This window comes from Diabrotica undecimpunctata, chromosome 1 (genome assembly GCF_040954645.1).
Source record: "Diabrotica undecimpunctata isolate CICGRU chromosome 1, icDiaUnde3, whole genome shotgun sequence".
NCBI classification, from domain to species: domain Eukaryota; kingdom Metazoa; phylum Arthropoda; class Insecta; order Coleoptera; family Chrysomelidae; genus Diabrotica; species Diabrotica undecimpunctata.
Genome location: NC_092803.1, coordinates 84,110,727 through 84,125,034, shown reverse-complemented (window position 1 = coordinate 84,125,034; position 14,308 = coordinate 84,110,727). Strand labels below are relative to the sequence as shown.

At 32.0% G+C, this 14,308-nt stretch overlaps 1 protein-coding gene across 1 annotated transcript in view; it reads left to right on the top strand.

Annotated features, from left to right (window-relative positions):
* The window catches only part of l(2)k05819 (transmembrane protein 94-like protein l(2)k05819), a 115,539-nt gene that overhangs the window by 46,086 nt on the left and 55,145 nt on the right, over window positions 1–14,308 (top strand). The window contains 3 exon segments of the mRNA XM_072544651.1: window positions 10,048–10,259; window positions 12,356–12,608; window positions 13,126–13,219. Of these exon segments, the coding sequence (XP_072400752.1) occupies window positions 10,048–10,259; window positions 12,356–12,608; window positions 13,126–13,219 (559 nt within the window).

The following is a 14,308-nucleotide window of genomic DNA, read 5'->3' as shown; positions in this document are numbered from 1 at the left end:
TGCCAAAACTAAATCATCTACATATCTTTTAATAGAAGGAATGAAAAAAGTGTAATTGTTGATACAATCACTGATAACATCATCCATGACTAGATCCCATAGGACTATCAAAAATTTGTTTTTGGTAGTGATATGGGATCTTTTTTTTTTCCTAATATTGTTCTGAAGCTTTTTCTTGTGGCATTTTAAATTAATTATTATTTAAATGGGAATAAGCCACAATTAAAGGTTAAAATACGTTTATTTACGTTTCAATTTCCACTTCGGAAATCGTTCTAAAAAACAAACATGTTTGAGAACGATTTCCGAAGTGGAAATTGAAACGTCAATAAACGTATTTTAACCTTTAATTGTGGCTTATTCCCATTTAAATAGTAATTAATTTCTTTTTTTCCTATCTAAAAGTTTTTTTTCTTACTCTTATATAATAATATATATATATATATATATATATATATATATATATATATATATATATATATATATATATATTGGCATAACTGCCAAGTTATCTATATTTTGAATACAGAACTTAAATTGTTTTTTTAATTTATTGTGCAGAAAGTTGCTTTTTTTCAGTTGTGTTAATAATAATATTCTTGTAGGTAATGCTGCATTGGAAAGTCTGGAGCTACCCGATTAAAAAAAAAATCTATGCAGTAAGCATTTTGACCAAAAATATCTAAATGCAAAATATTTACCCAGTACTGCTATACCAAAAAAATATAGTGAGGTAGAAGAGGAAGGTTCGTTAACGACACCACGCGTTTTTCATACGTACCTATTCAATAGAAAAACAACCATCAACCAGTGCCAATACTGTTTCGCACAGTGATAATTCTGAACTTGACGATTTTGTTGATGAGCTTTTTAGATATGCCGTTATCACCATTGGTCAAGAAAAAAAGATTTCATAATTATCACACACTTTAAAGGAGATTACATGCATCTCGAATACGGATTAATCTTCTGAAAACTCGCAAAACAGCACTAAAAAAAGAGACTGGTTAAGATTAGGACAAAATCTGTACAAACTGCACCAAATCCACAAACTCAGTTTTCTGCTGCAGTTTTTCTTGAGCACTTTGCTATCATAACGTTTGTTGGACTTGATACCATTGTAGTTAAACATCGATCTAATATTTTTAAACTAGTATTGCTGGTTCATACATAGATCCAACTCATACATTGCTTATTTTAGTTCACGAAAACAATGTTACAATCAATTTCTATAGCTATTAATGTAAACAATTTTGTTTTGTTTTTTTACCTTGAATTATTATATTTTATATTTTTTATTTTTTATTTATTTATTTTTAATTATTATTTTGTTAATATTGTCTATGGTGTAGATATTAGAATTTTGATAAGTGTTATCTAAATATTAAATTAACGCGAATTTAATTTTTGCATAAACAGTCAGATCGGGCGAGTTGATTGAAAAAAACATTCTCATTTATGTAAACAGAAATACAAAAATGGTGTGTATATTATAAAATACATAAATAAATAAAATAAAGGGTACTATTTATTAAAGTTTTGTTAATTATTATTCCTTTTATCCCAACACATAGATTAATTTGTCCCTAAATATGTGTTGCCTCTTGTTGTGGCATATCGATCTGTTTATTTGTTTCAAAACCATTATCAAAAAACCATACCCATAAATTTACTATATTTTCAAACGTCATTTTAAAGATTAAAAGATTGAAAATTTAATTTTCTCAAAACATACATAAAACCATTGTTTAAAAATAATTTTTTTAAACAATGATAAAACTCAAGTCTTGACTAAAAAATAAACCTCCGCATGAGTGTTCTAAGACGATAGCAGTCGAGTCTATTTCAATTAAATATTTAATCCTTTTCTAACAAATCATATAACCAAATTAAATATCTGGTAAACTAATAAAAATTAAAAAAAAAAGGCAGCATTTAACTGCTTCATTTAAATAGATTACTAACCGGTTTAGATTTATCAAGTCTCAAAGTAGAAAAACAATTTGAAATATTCGCTCGAAATAGTCAAGTTATCTTTCACAAGATGCATAGAACGATAATAACAATAAGCATTTTATTAAAGTCTTATATTTTCTTCACAATCTGGCACCCGTGTGCAGGTTTGCATCAGTTACCAGACAGGTAAAAATATACTCGAATAGAATCCTGCTGAGAATTAAGTTTCTGTTAATAGTTTTTTAAATTTATGACTAGAGGCCGCCATATGACGGCAGAATAAAAATCAAACGTTTGTTCCATAAGGATTGTCTAACTAGTCCTATTTAAACAATGCTAGTACATATTTATCGCTAATAAAGAAGTGAGTCTGAATTTTTTTGAAGCGAAGCTTCTATATTGGCGTTAAATTACTTTTTCTCTGTAGAAAATCCTGATGTGAGCTTCACGGAAGTAGCACTAGTACACGGCGTCATGGAAGTCATGCCACGAAATAGCGTATTTCGTGGCGCTACTTTTACTACAGAGGTGCCTTGGTAGGGCGCTGTTAACAGTTGAAATAGTCCAAAGTAAACTTTTTCAATTTTATTAAAATCCATAAGAAGAATAACTACAACGGTTTTATGGAATTCTTAAATATTTTTTTTTTATTTGAATGGTCTTTCTAGGCGCTCTAGACCTGCACAGACTCGACCACGGAAAGAGCATGTTATACGCATAAAAAATTACAAAAGAATACTTACTCTATATTTACAATTACAATTTCAGTTGAATATTTAAAACTTTAAAACATTTGTATACAATAATTTATATATCAACACTTGTATATTGTTTTATGTATATATATATATATATATATATATATATATATATATATGTATATATATATATACGGAGCTTTCAGGTTTATTGGGATTTGCAGCGGTGAAATAAGTGTACTCTTTTAACTAAGTTTCAAGCTTTCGAAAATGTTTATTTTCATCATCAGGAAAAACTGAAATAAAGTGCTACTGTTAGTAAACTTATCCTCGAAATCTATTAAGAGTGTAAAGGTTGTAAAAAACTTACGTTATTGAGATTTGTCTTTCGTGGATGTTCTACTCACAAGTGACAAATTCACGCACCACTCATTGATTGAGTCAATTATTAAAAAATTTAATTAATTATTATATACCACTATATATATATATATATATATATATATATATATATATATATATATATATATATATATATATATATGTATATATATATATATATATATATATATATATATATATGTATATATACATATATATATATATATATATATATATATATATATATGTATATATATATATATATATATATATATATATGTAGGTCTATTTAAGTTCTTTTATTATTTGAAGAGGAACTAACGTTAGGGTAAAAGTCCGCGATCTATGCGAGAAGTCTTTATTACATAAAATAAACTGTCATGATGTTATTTACATGTACACAAAATTACGGATAATTGTCTGCGAATTCAAATATCGAACACACCCGTCGTTAATTGTTTTCGTCTTTCGTCTTTTTCGGCGTGCACGATAATTTACGTCTATTCAGTTGGAGGGACAAATATCGAATCCCGTTTAACTAAGGAATGTGTGATCTCGTCTACATATCTCCTGTCCCCTTCACCCCTGAATCCCGTCTCTTTTATAGCGACTTAAGCATATTGTTTAAAAGTGGTATCTTGCAGTGGCGTAACTAATGAATAAAACTCTGCTAAATACTTATACTAAGAAATATTCCTACATTCGGCCATCCTGCTAGGAATCCGACTCGGATTCTGACTGGTTCTCTACCCATGCCTTCATATATTCAGCGCACGTTGATGTGCTCAGGGGGCCTTCATGATATCCTGACTTTTTCACATCATATCTATCATTGGGCTTAACATCTACTACCACATATGGTCCGAGATATTTCTTCCTCAGCTTGAGTCCACCACCAAACTGCGTTCTCCTAATTGCCACTAGGTCCCCTTTTCCATACATTCTCGGCTTTTTCCTTCGTAAGTCATACCTGCGCTTATTGTCCTCCTGGACTTTGATTAACCGACGTCTACTCTCGTTTCTTAACATGTCTCTACCTTCATCATATTGTTTGATCATTTCCTGCTCTATTATTTCTTTCATCCTTAGATCCTCTTTATTCTTCATCTTTCTCCCAAAAAGTACTTCGAATGGCGTAGCATCAATGCTTCTTTGATAAGTTGAATTAAAAAACTGTTGCAACTTATAAATATGCTTATACCACTTCGTCAGTTCCTCTATACTCAATTTAGTTAATACTGGGATTAACGTTCTATTGACACGTTCTACTTGCCCATTGCCCCTTGGCACACCTGTCGTCATCTTAATGTGCTTAATTTCTTCACTTTGACAATACTCTTCGAACTCATTCGCTGTAAATGCGGTACCTCTATCGGATATCATTCGGAGGGGATTTCCGAAATCCTTCTGTTGCCTCTTCATACATTCTATGACTTCTTTTGCCGTCGTTGATTTTGTAGGATAAAACCATGCGAATTTAGAAAAATCGTCGATGATCACCAAAATGTGATTATAGTTCTTGTTGGTTGTAGCTAACGGTCCTAAATGATCAACATGAAATGTTTGTAAAGGTCCATCGATTTTTACTATCTGATTGTAACCAACCCTCTTTTTTTACCTTCTTTTCTACTTCCAAGTATACTCTTAATACAATTTCTTACACAATGCTCGACTTTTTCTCTAAGGTTAGGAATATAACATTCTCTTTGAATTAACTCCTGTGTTTTTGTTACAGCAAAATGTCCTACGTCGTGTAACAGTTTAATCACTTCTGTTTGCATTCGTTTCGGAATGACTAACAATTCCTTACCTTCGTCATATTTAAATAGAATATTGTTTCTAATCAGAAAGTCCTCGTAAGCTTCCGTAGCAAGTATTTTCTTTATTGCTTGAATGTGGTTATCAGCTTCTTGAGCATGCACATTTATTATCATGACTATAGGGTATCGACTGAGAGCGTCTACATGAGCCATCCTTGTTCCCTTTCTGTGTTCCAGTTCGTATTGATAATCTTCCAGTAACAGAGCCCACCTCGCAACTCTGGTAGTTAAATCTTTTTTATTCATGGTCTTAGTAAATGCGGAACAATCCGTTACTATTTTAAATTTGATTCCGAGTAGATAGATACGAAATTTTTTCACTGCTTCTAAAATAGCCAAAACTTCTAATTCGTAACTTGTATACTTTTCCTCGGCTGGACTTGTTTTCTTGCTCATATAATAAACTGGGTGAAACTTATTATCTTCTCTTGATCTCTGTAGAAGACAAGCTCCATATCCATGACTGCTAGCGTCTGTGTGTAACTCGGTTTCTCTATCTGGGTGATAAATTTCTAACACCGTCTGACTAGTTAACAGCTCTTTAAGTTTTGAAAATGCACTCCTTTCTTTTGATCCAAACTCAAAGGTTTGATTTTTTCTGAGTAGATCACTTAATACTTTAGCTATCGTAGCATATGACGGTACAAATTTACGAAAATATCCAGTAAGGCCTAAAAATGACTGAATCTGCTTAAAATTCTTTGGTTCCTTGAATTTCTTTATGGCCATTGATTTTTCATCTGATGGTTGAATTCTGCCGTCCTCAATAATATATCCTAAAAACGTTACTCTTTTCTGTAAAAATTGGCACTTTTTCTTCTTTATTTCTAAGCCGTAGTCCCTAGCTACTTCGAGTACTTGCTTTAAACGTACAACTCCTTCTTCTTCGGATTTACTTAAAACTATTATGTCATCCATATAGTAAATTGCTATGTTCTTGGATGTCAGCTCTCTAAATATGTTAATTTATATTTAAATGGGAATAAGCCACAATTAAAGGTTAAAATACGTTTATTGACGTTTCAATTTCCACTTCGGAAATCGTTCTCAAAATACAAACATTAGTAAGATGTTTTTATTTAAATAAAATTTAAAATATAAATATGCATAATTTAAAATGCCACAAGAAAATAGCTTCAGAACAATACTCTAAATATGTGGCTAATAAATCTTTGAAACACTGCAGGACTATTACACACCTTAAAAATTCGTATTGTCCGTCTGGGGTGACGAATCCAGTGTATTTAATGCTATCTTCCTCTATTGGTACATGGAAGAATCCATTCTTGAGGTCTATTGTGCTAATATATTCTGTACCTTGTAACCGATCCAATACATCTTCTATTAGAGGTAATAAAAACCTATCTTTTATTATATTTCGATTAAGTTTTCGGTAATCACCGCAAACTCTGATCTGTCCGTCTTTCTTTTTGACGAGTACAATTGGACTTGCAAAATCGGATGTACTAGGTCGAATTATTTTTTTCTTTATCCATTCCTCAATTTGTTTACCTACTTCTTGCTTTTCTGGTATTGATAGCCTTCTAAGGTTTTGGTGTATCGGTTCTTCGCTACTTAGAATTATTTTCATTTTTATATCTGTAGTCTTGGTCTGTCGCGGTTCATAATTTTCCACTAATTCTTTTATCTCCATCTTAGTATTTGGGTCTTGTATATGTTCCAGTTGTAGATTATCATCGTGTGTCGCCTCGTCAACTGCAATCCTCATTATCATATTATCTACTTCTTTTTTGCATACAATAATTCCATCTTCGGTTATGGTAACCTCTGCTTGTTTTAGTATATTGTTTCCAAGAATAACTTCGACGTCCAGTGCTTCTTTTGGGATTACATGAAATAAAATATGAAAATCTTCGCCTTGAATTTCCACTATTATGTTAAAAGAACCTAAAGTTTTAACCTTAATACCTCCTAATCCATTTAACTCTACTATATTCTTCATAAGAATGACATCATCAAAGTGCTTTTCAAAAATATCTTGTCTCATTGCACTTATGTCACTTCCTGTATCAAACAATGCACGTAACGATATTTTTCCAAATTTTAAGGTCACTGAGTGTTTGTATACCACGTCAATGACATTTACCTGACCAGAAGTCGAAGGTATATCTTCTTTAGCGTTGCATCGAGAAGAAACGTGTCCAAATTGGTTGCATTTGAAGCATTTCGTTCCCTTGGCTTTATCAGGACAATCTCTCGATCTGTGCCCTCGATTTCCACAATTATAACATTGTTCTTCTTTCTTAATTCTGTTTTCCGACATTCTTCTGTCATCTCCTCTAGCTTCGTTGTTTCTATAATCTCGTCGCATTTCATTGTTTCTGCCATCTCGTCGTACTACATTGTTTGTCCACTTCTTTCTATGCGTTTCAGTTGTAGAGGATTTGTGTGTCGTCTGTTTTTTAATGAGTTCATACAATTTAATTTTTTCCTTGAAGTCTCTGAAGTTGTTTGCGCCATAAAGTACAACTTTGTTAACAGGGTCGTCTTGAATGGCTTCTATTGTATATTGTATTATGACCTCGTCTTCTATGTTACCTCTGCTACCAATTTCCCTCATCGTCAGTACATACTCCTGTACACTTTCATCATGTTTCTTCTTTCTACGCATCAGCATTTTATGTATTTCAGCACTACTTATTTTATTTTCGAATTCCAAAATAAGTCTTTTCTTCAATAGTTTCCAGCTATTAATTCCTTTTTCTGACTGAATATACAGTTTCGCAATTCCTTTTAGGGATCGTTTTGCAAAAATTAGCATTTGCAAATCATTCCATCCCATTAACTCAGAAATTTCTTCGAAGTCAGTAATCCATTTTCTCACCGGATAATCGTCTTTTCCGTCGAAGGGTCTTATGCTGTCTTCTACATCTTTAAAAGTCAAAGCACAAGAATCATTTACTTTACCGGCCATCATTTTACCTGATTTTGTTTTTTTCTTCGTCTTTAAAGCCATCGTTTGCCTACTTTCAGTTTCGTCCTCGTATTCATTATCGTCTTCATCGTCGAAACCGTCTTTATCGTCATAAACGTCTTTATCTTCGTCATAAGCTTCTTTATCGTCGTCCGCGTCGTTGTCGTCATCGTCATCTTCGTCATTCTTGTCATCTACATTTAATTCATTCAGAAACGAACAAATACGTTCAATTACGTCGTCATTTGCACCCGAATAATCCAGATCCAATACGTTACAGACTGCACCTAAGTCTGGCATATCTAGTTTCTGTTTTATGTCGTTTATCTTATCAGCATATTCGCTGGCATTTTTATCCCACGCAAAGCCTGAAAAATTTCGCAAGTTCCTTCTTGTTTGTCGCGGCACCCCTTCATCACCATATGCTATAATATGCAACGCCTTAACAGCTTTATATGCCGAATTTTTAATATTTTAAAGTTATTTAAAAAAAAATTAAAAATTAAAAAGTTTATAGATTATTTTTCTGAGTGTAGTCTAAATTAGTATTACTGTGAACGAGGTTGTGGTCGCTTTTAATTCGCAAATCTTATCTCTTTATATTATAACAATATAATAAGTACAACAATATCTCAGAATCAAGCAAAATATCCTACTAAAAGATTTTGATTTTAACATTCAATTTAAAATATTATTATAGTCAACTATCAACTATCATTATCAAAATATAAATCTTCACATCAAAAGAGTAAAGTTAAATCAACAAATAATTACAAATACTTTTGTTTGTTTAAAAGTTCTTTCCTAATGTTCACAGTTCATGATAAAAAAAAATAATCTTCGCACGATCTATTAAAGGAACAAAGTTACCTGATCATTTGTCATCATCCAGTGGGTCCAAACATCCATAAACCATAAATTAATTTTATCGTCGTCTGGAAACAGCCACTTGTCGTCTGCTTCGTCGTCAATCGTCTCGTCTCGTCACTTCAGCCTCTTATTTACACTTGGCATATTATGTTACAAATTACAAAAGTCACGTCGTCGTTGATTCGATTTTGTTTGGCCACAAACTGCACTGTCTTTTATAATCTTGCTTCCATAATTAGCGGCACAAATAAAAGTTACTGTCTCTTTCGAAATAATCTCGGTTGAGCCCCCAAAATGTAGGTCTTATTAGTTCTTTTATTATTTGAAGAGGAACTAACGTTAGAGTAAAAGTCCGCGATCTATGCGAGAAGTCTTTATTATATAAAATAAACTGTCATGATGTTATTTACATGTACACAAAATTACGGATAATTGTCTGCTAATTAAAATATCGAACACACCCGTCGTTAATTGTTTTCGTATTTCGTCTTTTTCGGCGTGCACGATAATTTACGTCTATTCAGTTGGAGCGACAAATATCGAATCCTGTTTAACTAAGGAATGTGTGATCTCGTCTACATATCTCCTGTCCCCTTCGCTTCTTCGCCCTGAATCCCGTCTCTTTTATAGCGACTTAAGCATATTGTTTAAGTGGTATCTTGCAGTGGCGTAACTAATGAATAAAATTATGCTAAATACTTATACTAAGAAATATTCCTACATATATATATATATATATATATATATATATATATATATATATATATATATATATATATATATATATATATTGATTTAGAGTATCAGCAATCGGTCAGGAAATAAAACTCTATTTGTTCAGTCTCAATATTTATTTTAACCTACTCGCTGAAAATTGTACAACGGGAATTCACTCTATAACATATTGCGGTTACCATAACTCCTTAATAAAATCAAACAAAAATATGTCATTTATTTAGATATGCCAGAAAAATTTAAATTTTCATTCTTATAGTTGTAAGTATTAAAATATTCATTTTGTTTACATATAATCATTAATTATTCTAATAAATTTACAGTTTTCTCCTGAAGAAGTCACAAAATCGTGACGAAATATTGAGACTGAACAAATAGAGTTTTATTTCCTGACCGATTGCTGATACTCTAAATCAATATTTAAAACAGTACGGTCGAAAAAATCATTTGAAAAAAAAATATATATATATGTATATATATATATATATATATATATATATATATATATATACTGGTATATTAGGCGTCACGCCCTTTCGGTAGGTTTTATTTAGAATTTTAAACTACTTCGTTACTATATATTGTGGATTATAAGCTAGATTAATTTGAACAATCAGTTCTTCTATATAATCTTCGGTATATTTACTTACAGGTCAATTTTGGTTGTGCTGCTGTATAGCTTTGAGTTTACTGCAGGTTCTTTCTACAATATTGATGCTACCAGGACTGCTAACGACGGGACAAGTTTTATGGTTTTCTTGTATGGTAGTGCCACTCATCAGCGTCTCCTTAATGGCCCGACCTTTGGACCAGGAAGTAATGAAGAAACCCCTGGGGAAGAATCAGAACTTGACCAATTGGAATGTAAGATCCTTTTCATCCTTAATGTTCTCCCAGGTGTATAATTGAGGCTTGTAAAGGCATTTCTATATTTTACGGACTGTCAGTCCTTTTATTTAATTTTCTATCTTTTCTGGTAATAGCAGTACCCTTTACTCCATTTTATTCTTTTCTGTTTTCCATATTTTGTTTGTTTCAAACACTTTACTGCTAGAAATATTGTTTGTGAAAAAATGGAAATGAAAAGTGTTTTTGAAGTATGTAAAATTTTTTTTTAATTCCTTCTTCTTCTTCAAGTTCCGCTCCTATCGGAGATTGGAAATCAATCTGGCAATTATAATTTTGTTGGTTACGCGCCTGAATAGTTCAATTGAACTGCATCCAAACCATTCGCGGAGATTGCGTAGTCACGAGATTTTACGTCTTCCTACGCTTCTGCCTTTGATTTTTCCCTGCATTATATTCCTTAGTAGTTCGTATTTTTCACCACTCATGATGTGCCCCAAGTATTCCAATTTACGTCTCCAAAATACGTCTGTATTTTGGAGACGTAATTCCAAAATACGTCTGTAACATCACATTTCGAATGCTTCTAGGTTTTTAATGTTGGATTTTTTAAGTGTCCAAGCTTCAATCCCATACAAAAGGGTAGAGAAAATATAACATCGAAGCATTCTTATTCGGATCGATATATTGATATCGCGATTACAAAAAAGTTTTCTCATTCTATTAAAAGTTGACCGTGCAGTTTCAATGCGGCATCTTATTTCTTTTGTCTGATCAGTATCTTCTGTGATCCATGCTCCAAGGTATTTGTATGAAGATATTTGTTCAATTTCTGTATTATCTAGTACTAGCTTAACTCTGATGTTTTGTGCTTTTGTAAATACCATGAACTTGGTTTTCTTCAAATTTATTTTTAGTCCATAATCGTTGCAATATATATTTATTTGTTCAGCAAGGTGTTGCAGTTCTTCTAGTGTTCCTGCCAGAAGGACGGTGTCGTCAGCATATCTTATGTTATTAAGTGGCTCACCGTTTATTATAAGGCCCTCACTGACCTCGGCAAGCGCTAATTCTGAGATGGCTTCACTGTATAAATTGAATAACAAGGGTGATAAAATACACCCTTGGCGGACCACACGGCGCTTCCTAGTTCAGGGCTTTCGGCTCAGCAAAGCCATTGTCAGAGCTATGGTCAAGTTTATAAAGTACCACTACTAAAGAGGGATCCCATTGGAAAAATTTTCCTCTAAAAGTTAAAAAATCGAAACAAACATCTTAAAGACAGCACATTAGACTACATAAAAAACACATTAAAAAATTGTTTATGGTACAGGTGTAAGATCCCTACCGTTTAGATGGAGTTGAAGCGGCACACTCAATCCATTGCCAGACGTTGGATGGAGTCATCCCATGGTCCACTACATCCAAATGGTCGGGTTCTTACAGTAGTACCATAAACAAAAAAAAACTTAATGTGTTTTTTTCTTAGTCTTATGTGGTGTCTTTTAGATGTTTTTTCAAACAGTTTTTTAACTTTTAAAGGAAAAGGGACCCCTTTTTAGTAGTGTTACTTTATAAACTTAACTATAACTCTGAGGATGGCTTTGTAGCCGAAAGCGCTCAGCTAGGTATTAAAACAAATGTTAACAATTCAAAAATACTCTCCTTTTCCATTCTTTCATTTGTCATAAGTGTGTAAAAAAAATGTATCAGTCTTTTTCAAATATTGTATGTGCCTTTTCTTCTCCATTTCCACATCCATAATATTTATAAATTATTTTGTTAGGGCTCAGTAGCTGGCATTACTTACTTAATTACTTGTTTCGCATTAACTACTTGCATGTTTTTGAGTTATTTTCATTTTTTTTTTATTTATCCTTTTATACGTGTTTCGTCAACTAGGAATAAGCTTTTGGAAGGGCTTACGTAACAATATTTTGCACTCTTAGTATTTACACTAAAAAATATTTCATCTCTATTAATAGTGTCAAAGATCATTTGTTCATTCTCCTCTTCTCAATAGGTTTGATTTCATTTATTGACCTTAATAGTTCTAATGTGTCATTGTTTTCTTGTGTTCTTTTAATCAAATATATATGATTTTTTCATTTCAGGCAGCTGTATTTATCCTGTGGTGCTACGGTACGAAGTTCCTCGTTACTTTTATAGTGGTATTAACGTCATACATTGGCATTTTGGCCAGTCATTGTGACCAAATATGCTTAGTGCTACCAAATTGCACCTGTGCATTCTTTTACAATCCCGTCATTCTGACAGAATCCGTTTCTATGGGTGGATGGGACGAAAATGAATGGACTTTGCTGATGGCCAGACTGATTATCAGCTTTATTATTTTGTTACATTTTGGTAAGTGTTTAAAGGTTAAAAAAGGAAAGGGACGAGCTTCTATTTTCGTGTACCCGATAAGCTTGGATTTTGTATAAAAAAATTAGACAAACAAATGGCATATTAAAATATGCAATTATAGGACAAAATGTTAAACAAGGGGAAGTTCTATTTGTGGATCCGAAAACAGCACTTATAATATATATGTGTAACAATAACGATGTAGAGCAACGAAAAAATGTACATTAAAAAAAGCGACAGAAAAAGTGAAATAGTTTAGATGATTTGGATATAAAGGAAAACTGAAACAAACCGGACTGTTGGCTAAAATAATATAAGAAAGGGAGAAGCGAGAGATAATTAGGAAAGAATAAGAAAGCATGGATTAACCAGGTGCAAGAAATCAGAGTGAATGGAGAAGAAACATTGACGAAATAAAAAAAACATCGGCAAGAGATAGTCTGCGCGTTGTGAACCCTTTTACTTTTCTATATAAGTACGAAAAGTATGGTGTATCACTGATTTTTCTTTGTTTCAGTTGTTATATCGGTAGGTTTTATTCACCGAGACCATTTAGTATTCCAGAAATCTCCTCATACAAATGTGTATTGGCTGATATCTATATCTATAGTGTAAGTATACAATATTATTTTTTGTTAGTGAAATGTAAGGGATATAATCTATGTATACAGACATCTTAGGGACTGGTATCAAACCACAGATATAATATATATATATATAATATATATATATAATATATATATATATATATATATATATATATAATATATATATAATATATATATATATATATACATCATACTATCATTTTCGCATCGATACATTATGCTTTTACCATCAATTTAGCATCGTCTTGCAAAGTAGCATCTGTATATCGACGCTACTTTACAAGACCTTAATAACTTTTTTCCTGTACTTGTTACAAGAATTTTAACCATCTCATTGATTAGAGTGTTGATACCGTGTTGATATTTTAAAATATCCGCTTTCTCTTTTTATCCCTTACTGAGTTATACAAGTTTATTCCAGAAAATGTTTGAGTCTAAAATGATTGTACAGTGAAAATATTATATATATTTAGTTCAGGGTTTTACCGTTTACTCGCTGCCATTATATACATGAAAATGTATATCCCACTTTCATTATCAATCATTTTAGCATCAGAAATTTGGCATCGCTGTTGAATATAATATTACCCACAATGAAATGGTAAATTAAAGAATCATTCTGACATCATGGTTGGTTAAAAGTACCGGGTTATGATATATTGCAACTACCTATTGTATATTCGCTCCAATTGGTCCAGTTGCAACGTACAGCCCCTCAAATGATAGGATGTAACCAATAAAATACAATAAGACAGAAAAATCAAATATAGCAGCATGTCAAAAAGGCCTTAATTATATATCTTCGTTTCTATAAGTCCAATTGTGACGTACAGTATCTCAAATGACAGGATTTAACGAATTGAAAACAATGAAATAAAAAAATTAAATACAGCAACATGTCAAAAGGGCCGTAGTCACGTATCTTCGGTCCTATTAGTCTAATCGTGACGTATAGTACCTCTAATGATAGGATTTAACATAGAGAATACAATGGGATACAAAAATCAAATACAGAACAATGTCAAAAGGGCCTTAGTTGTGTATCTTTAGTTCTATTAGTCCAATCATGACTTGCAGTACCTCAAATAAAAG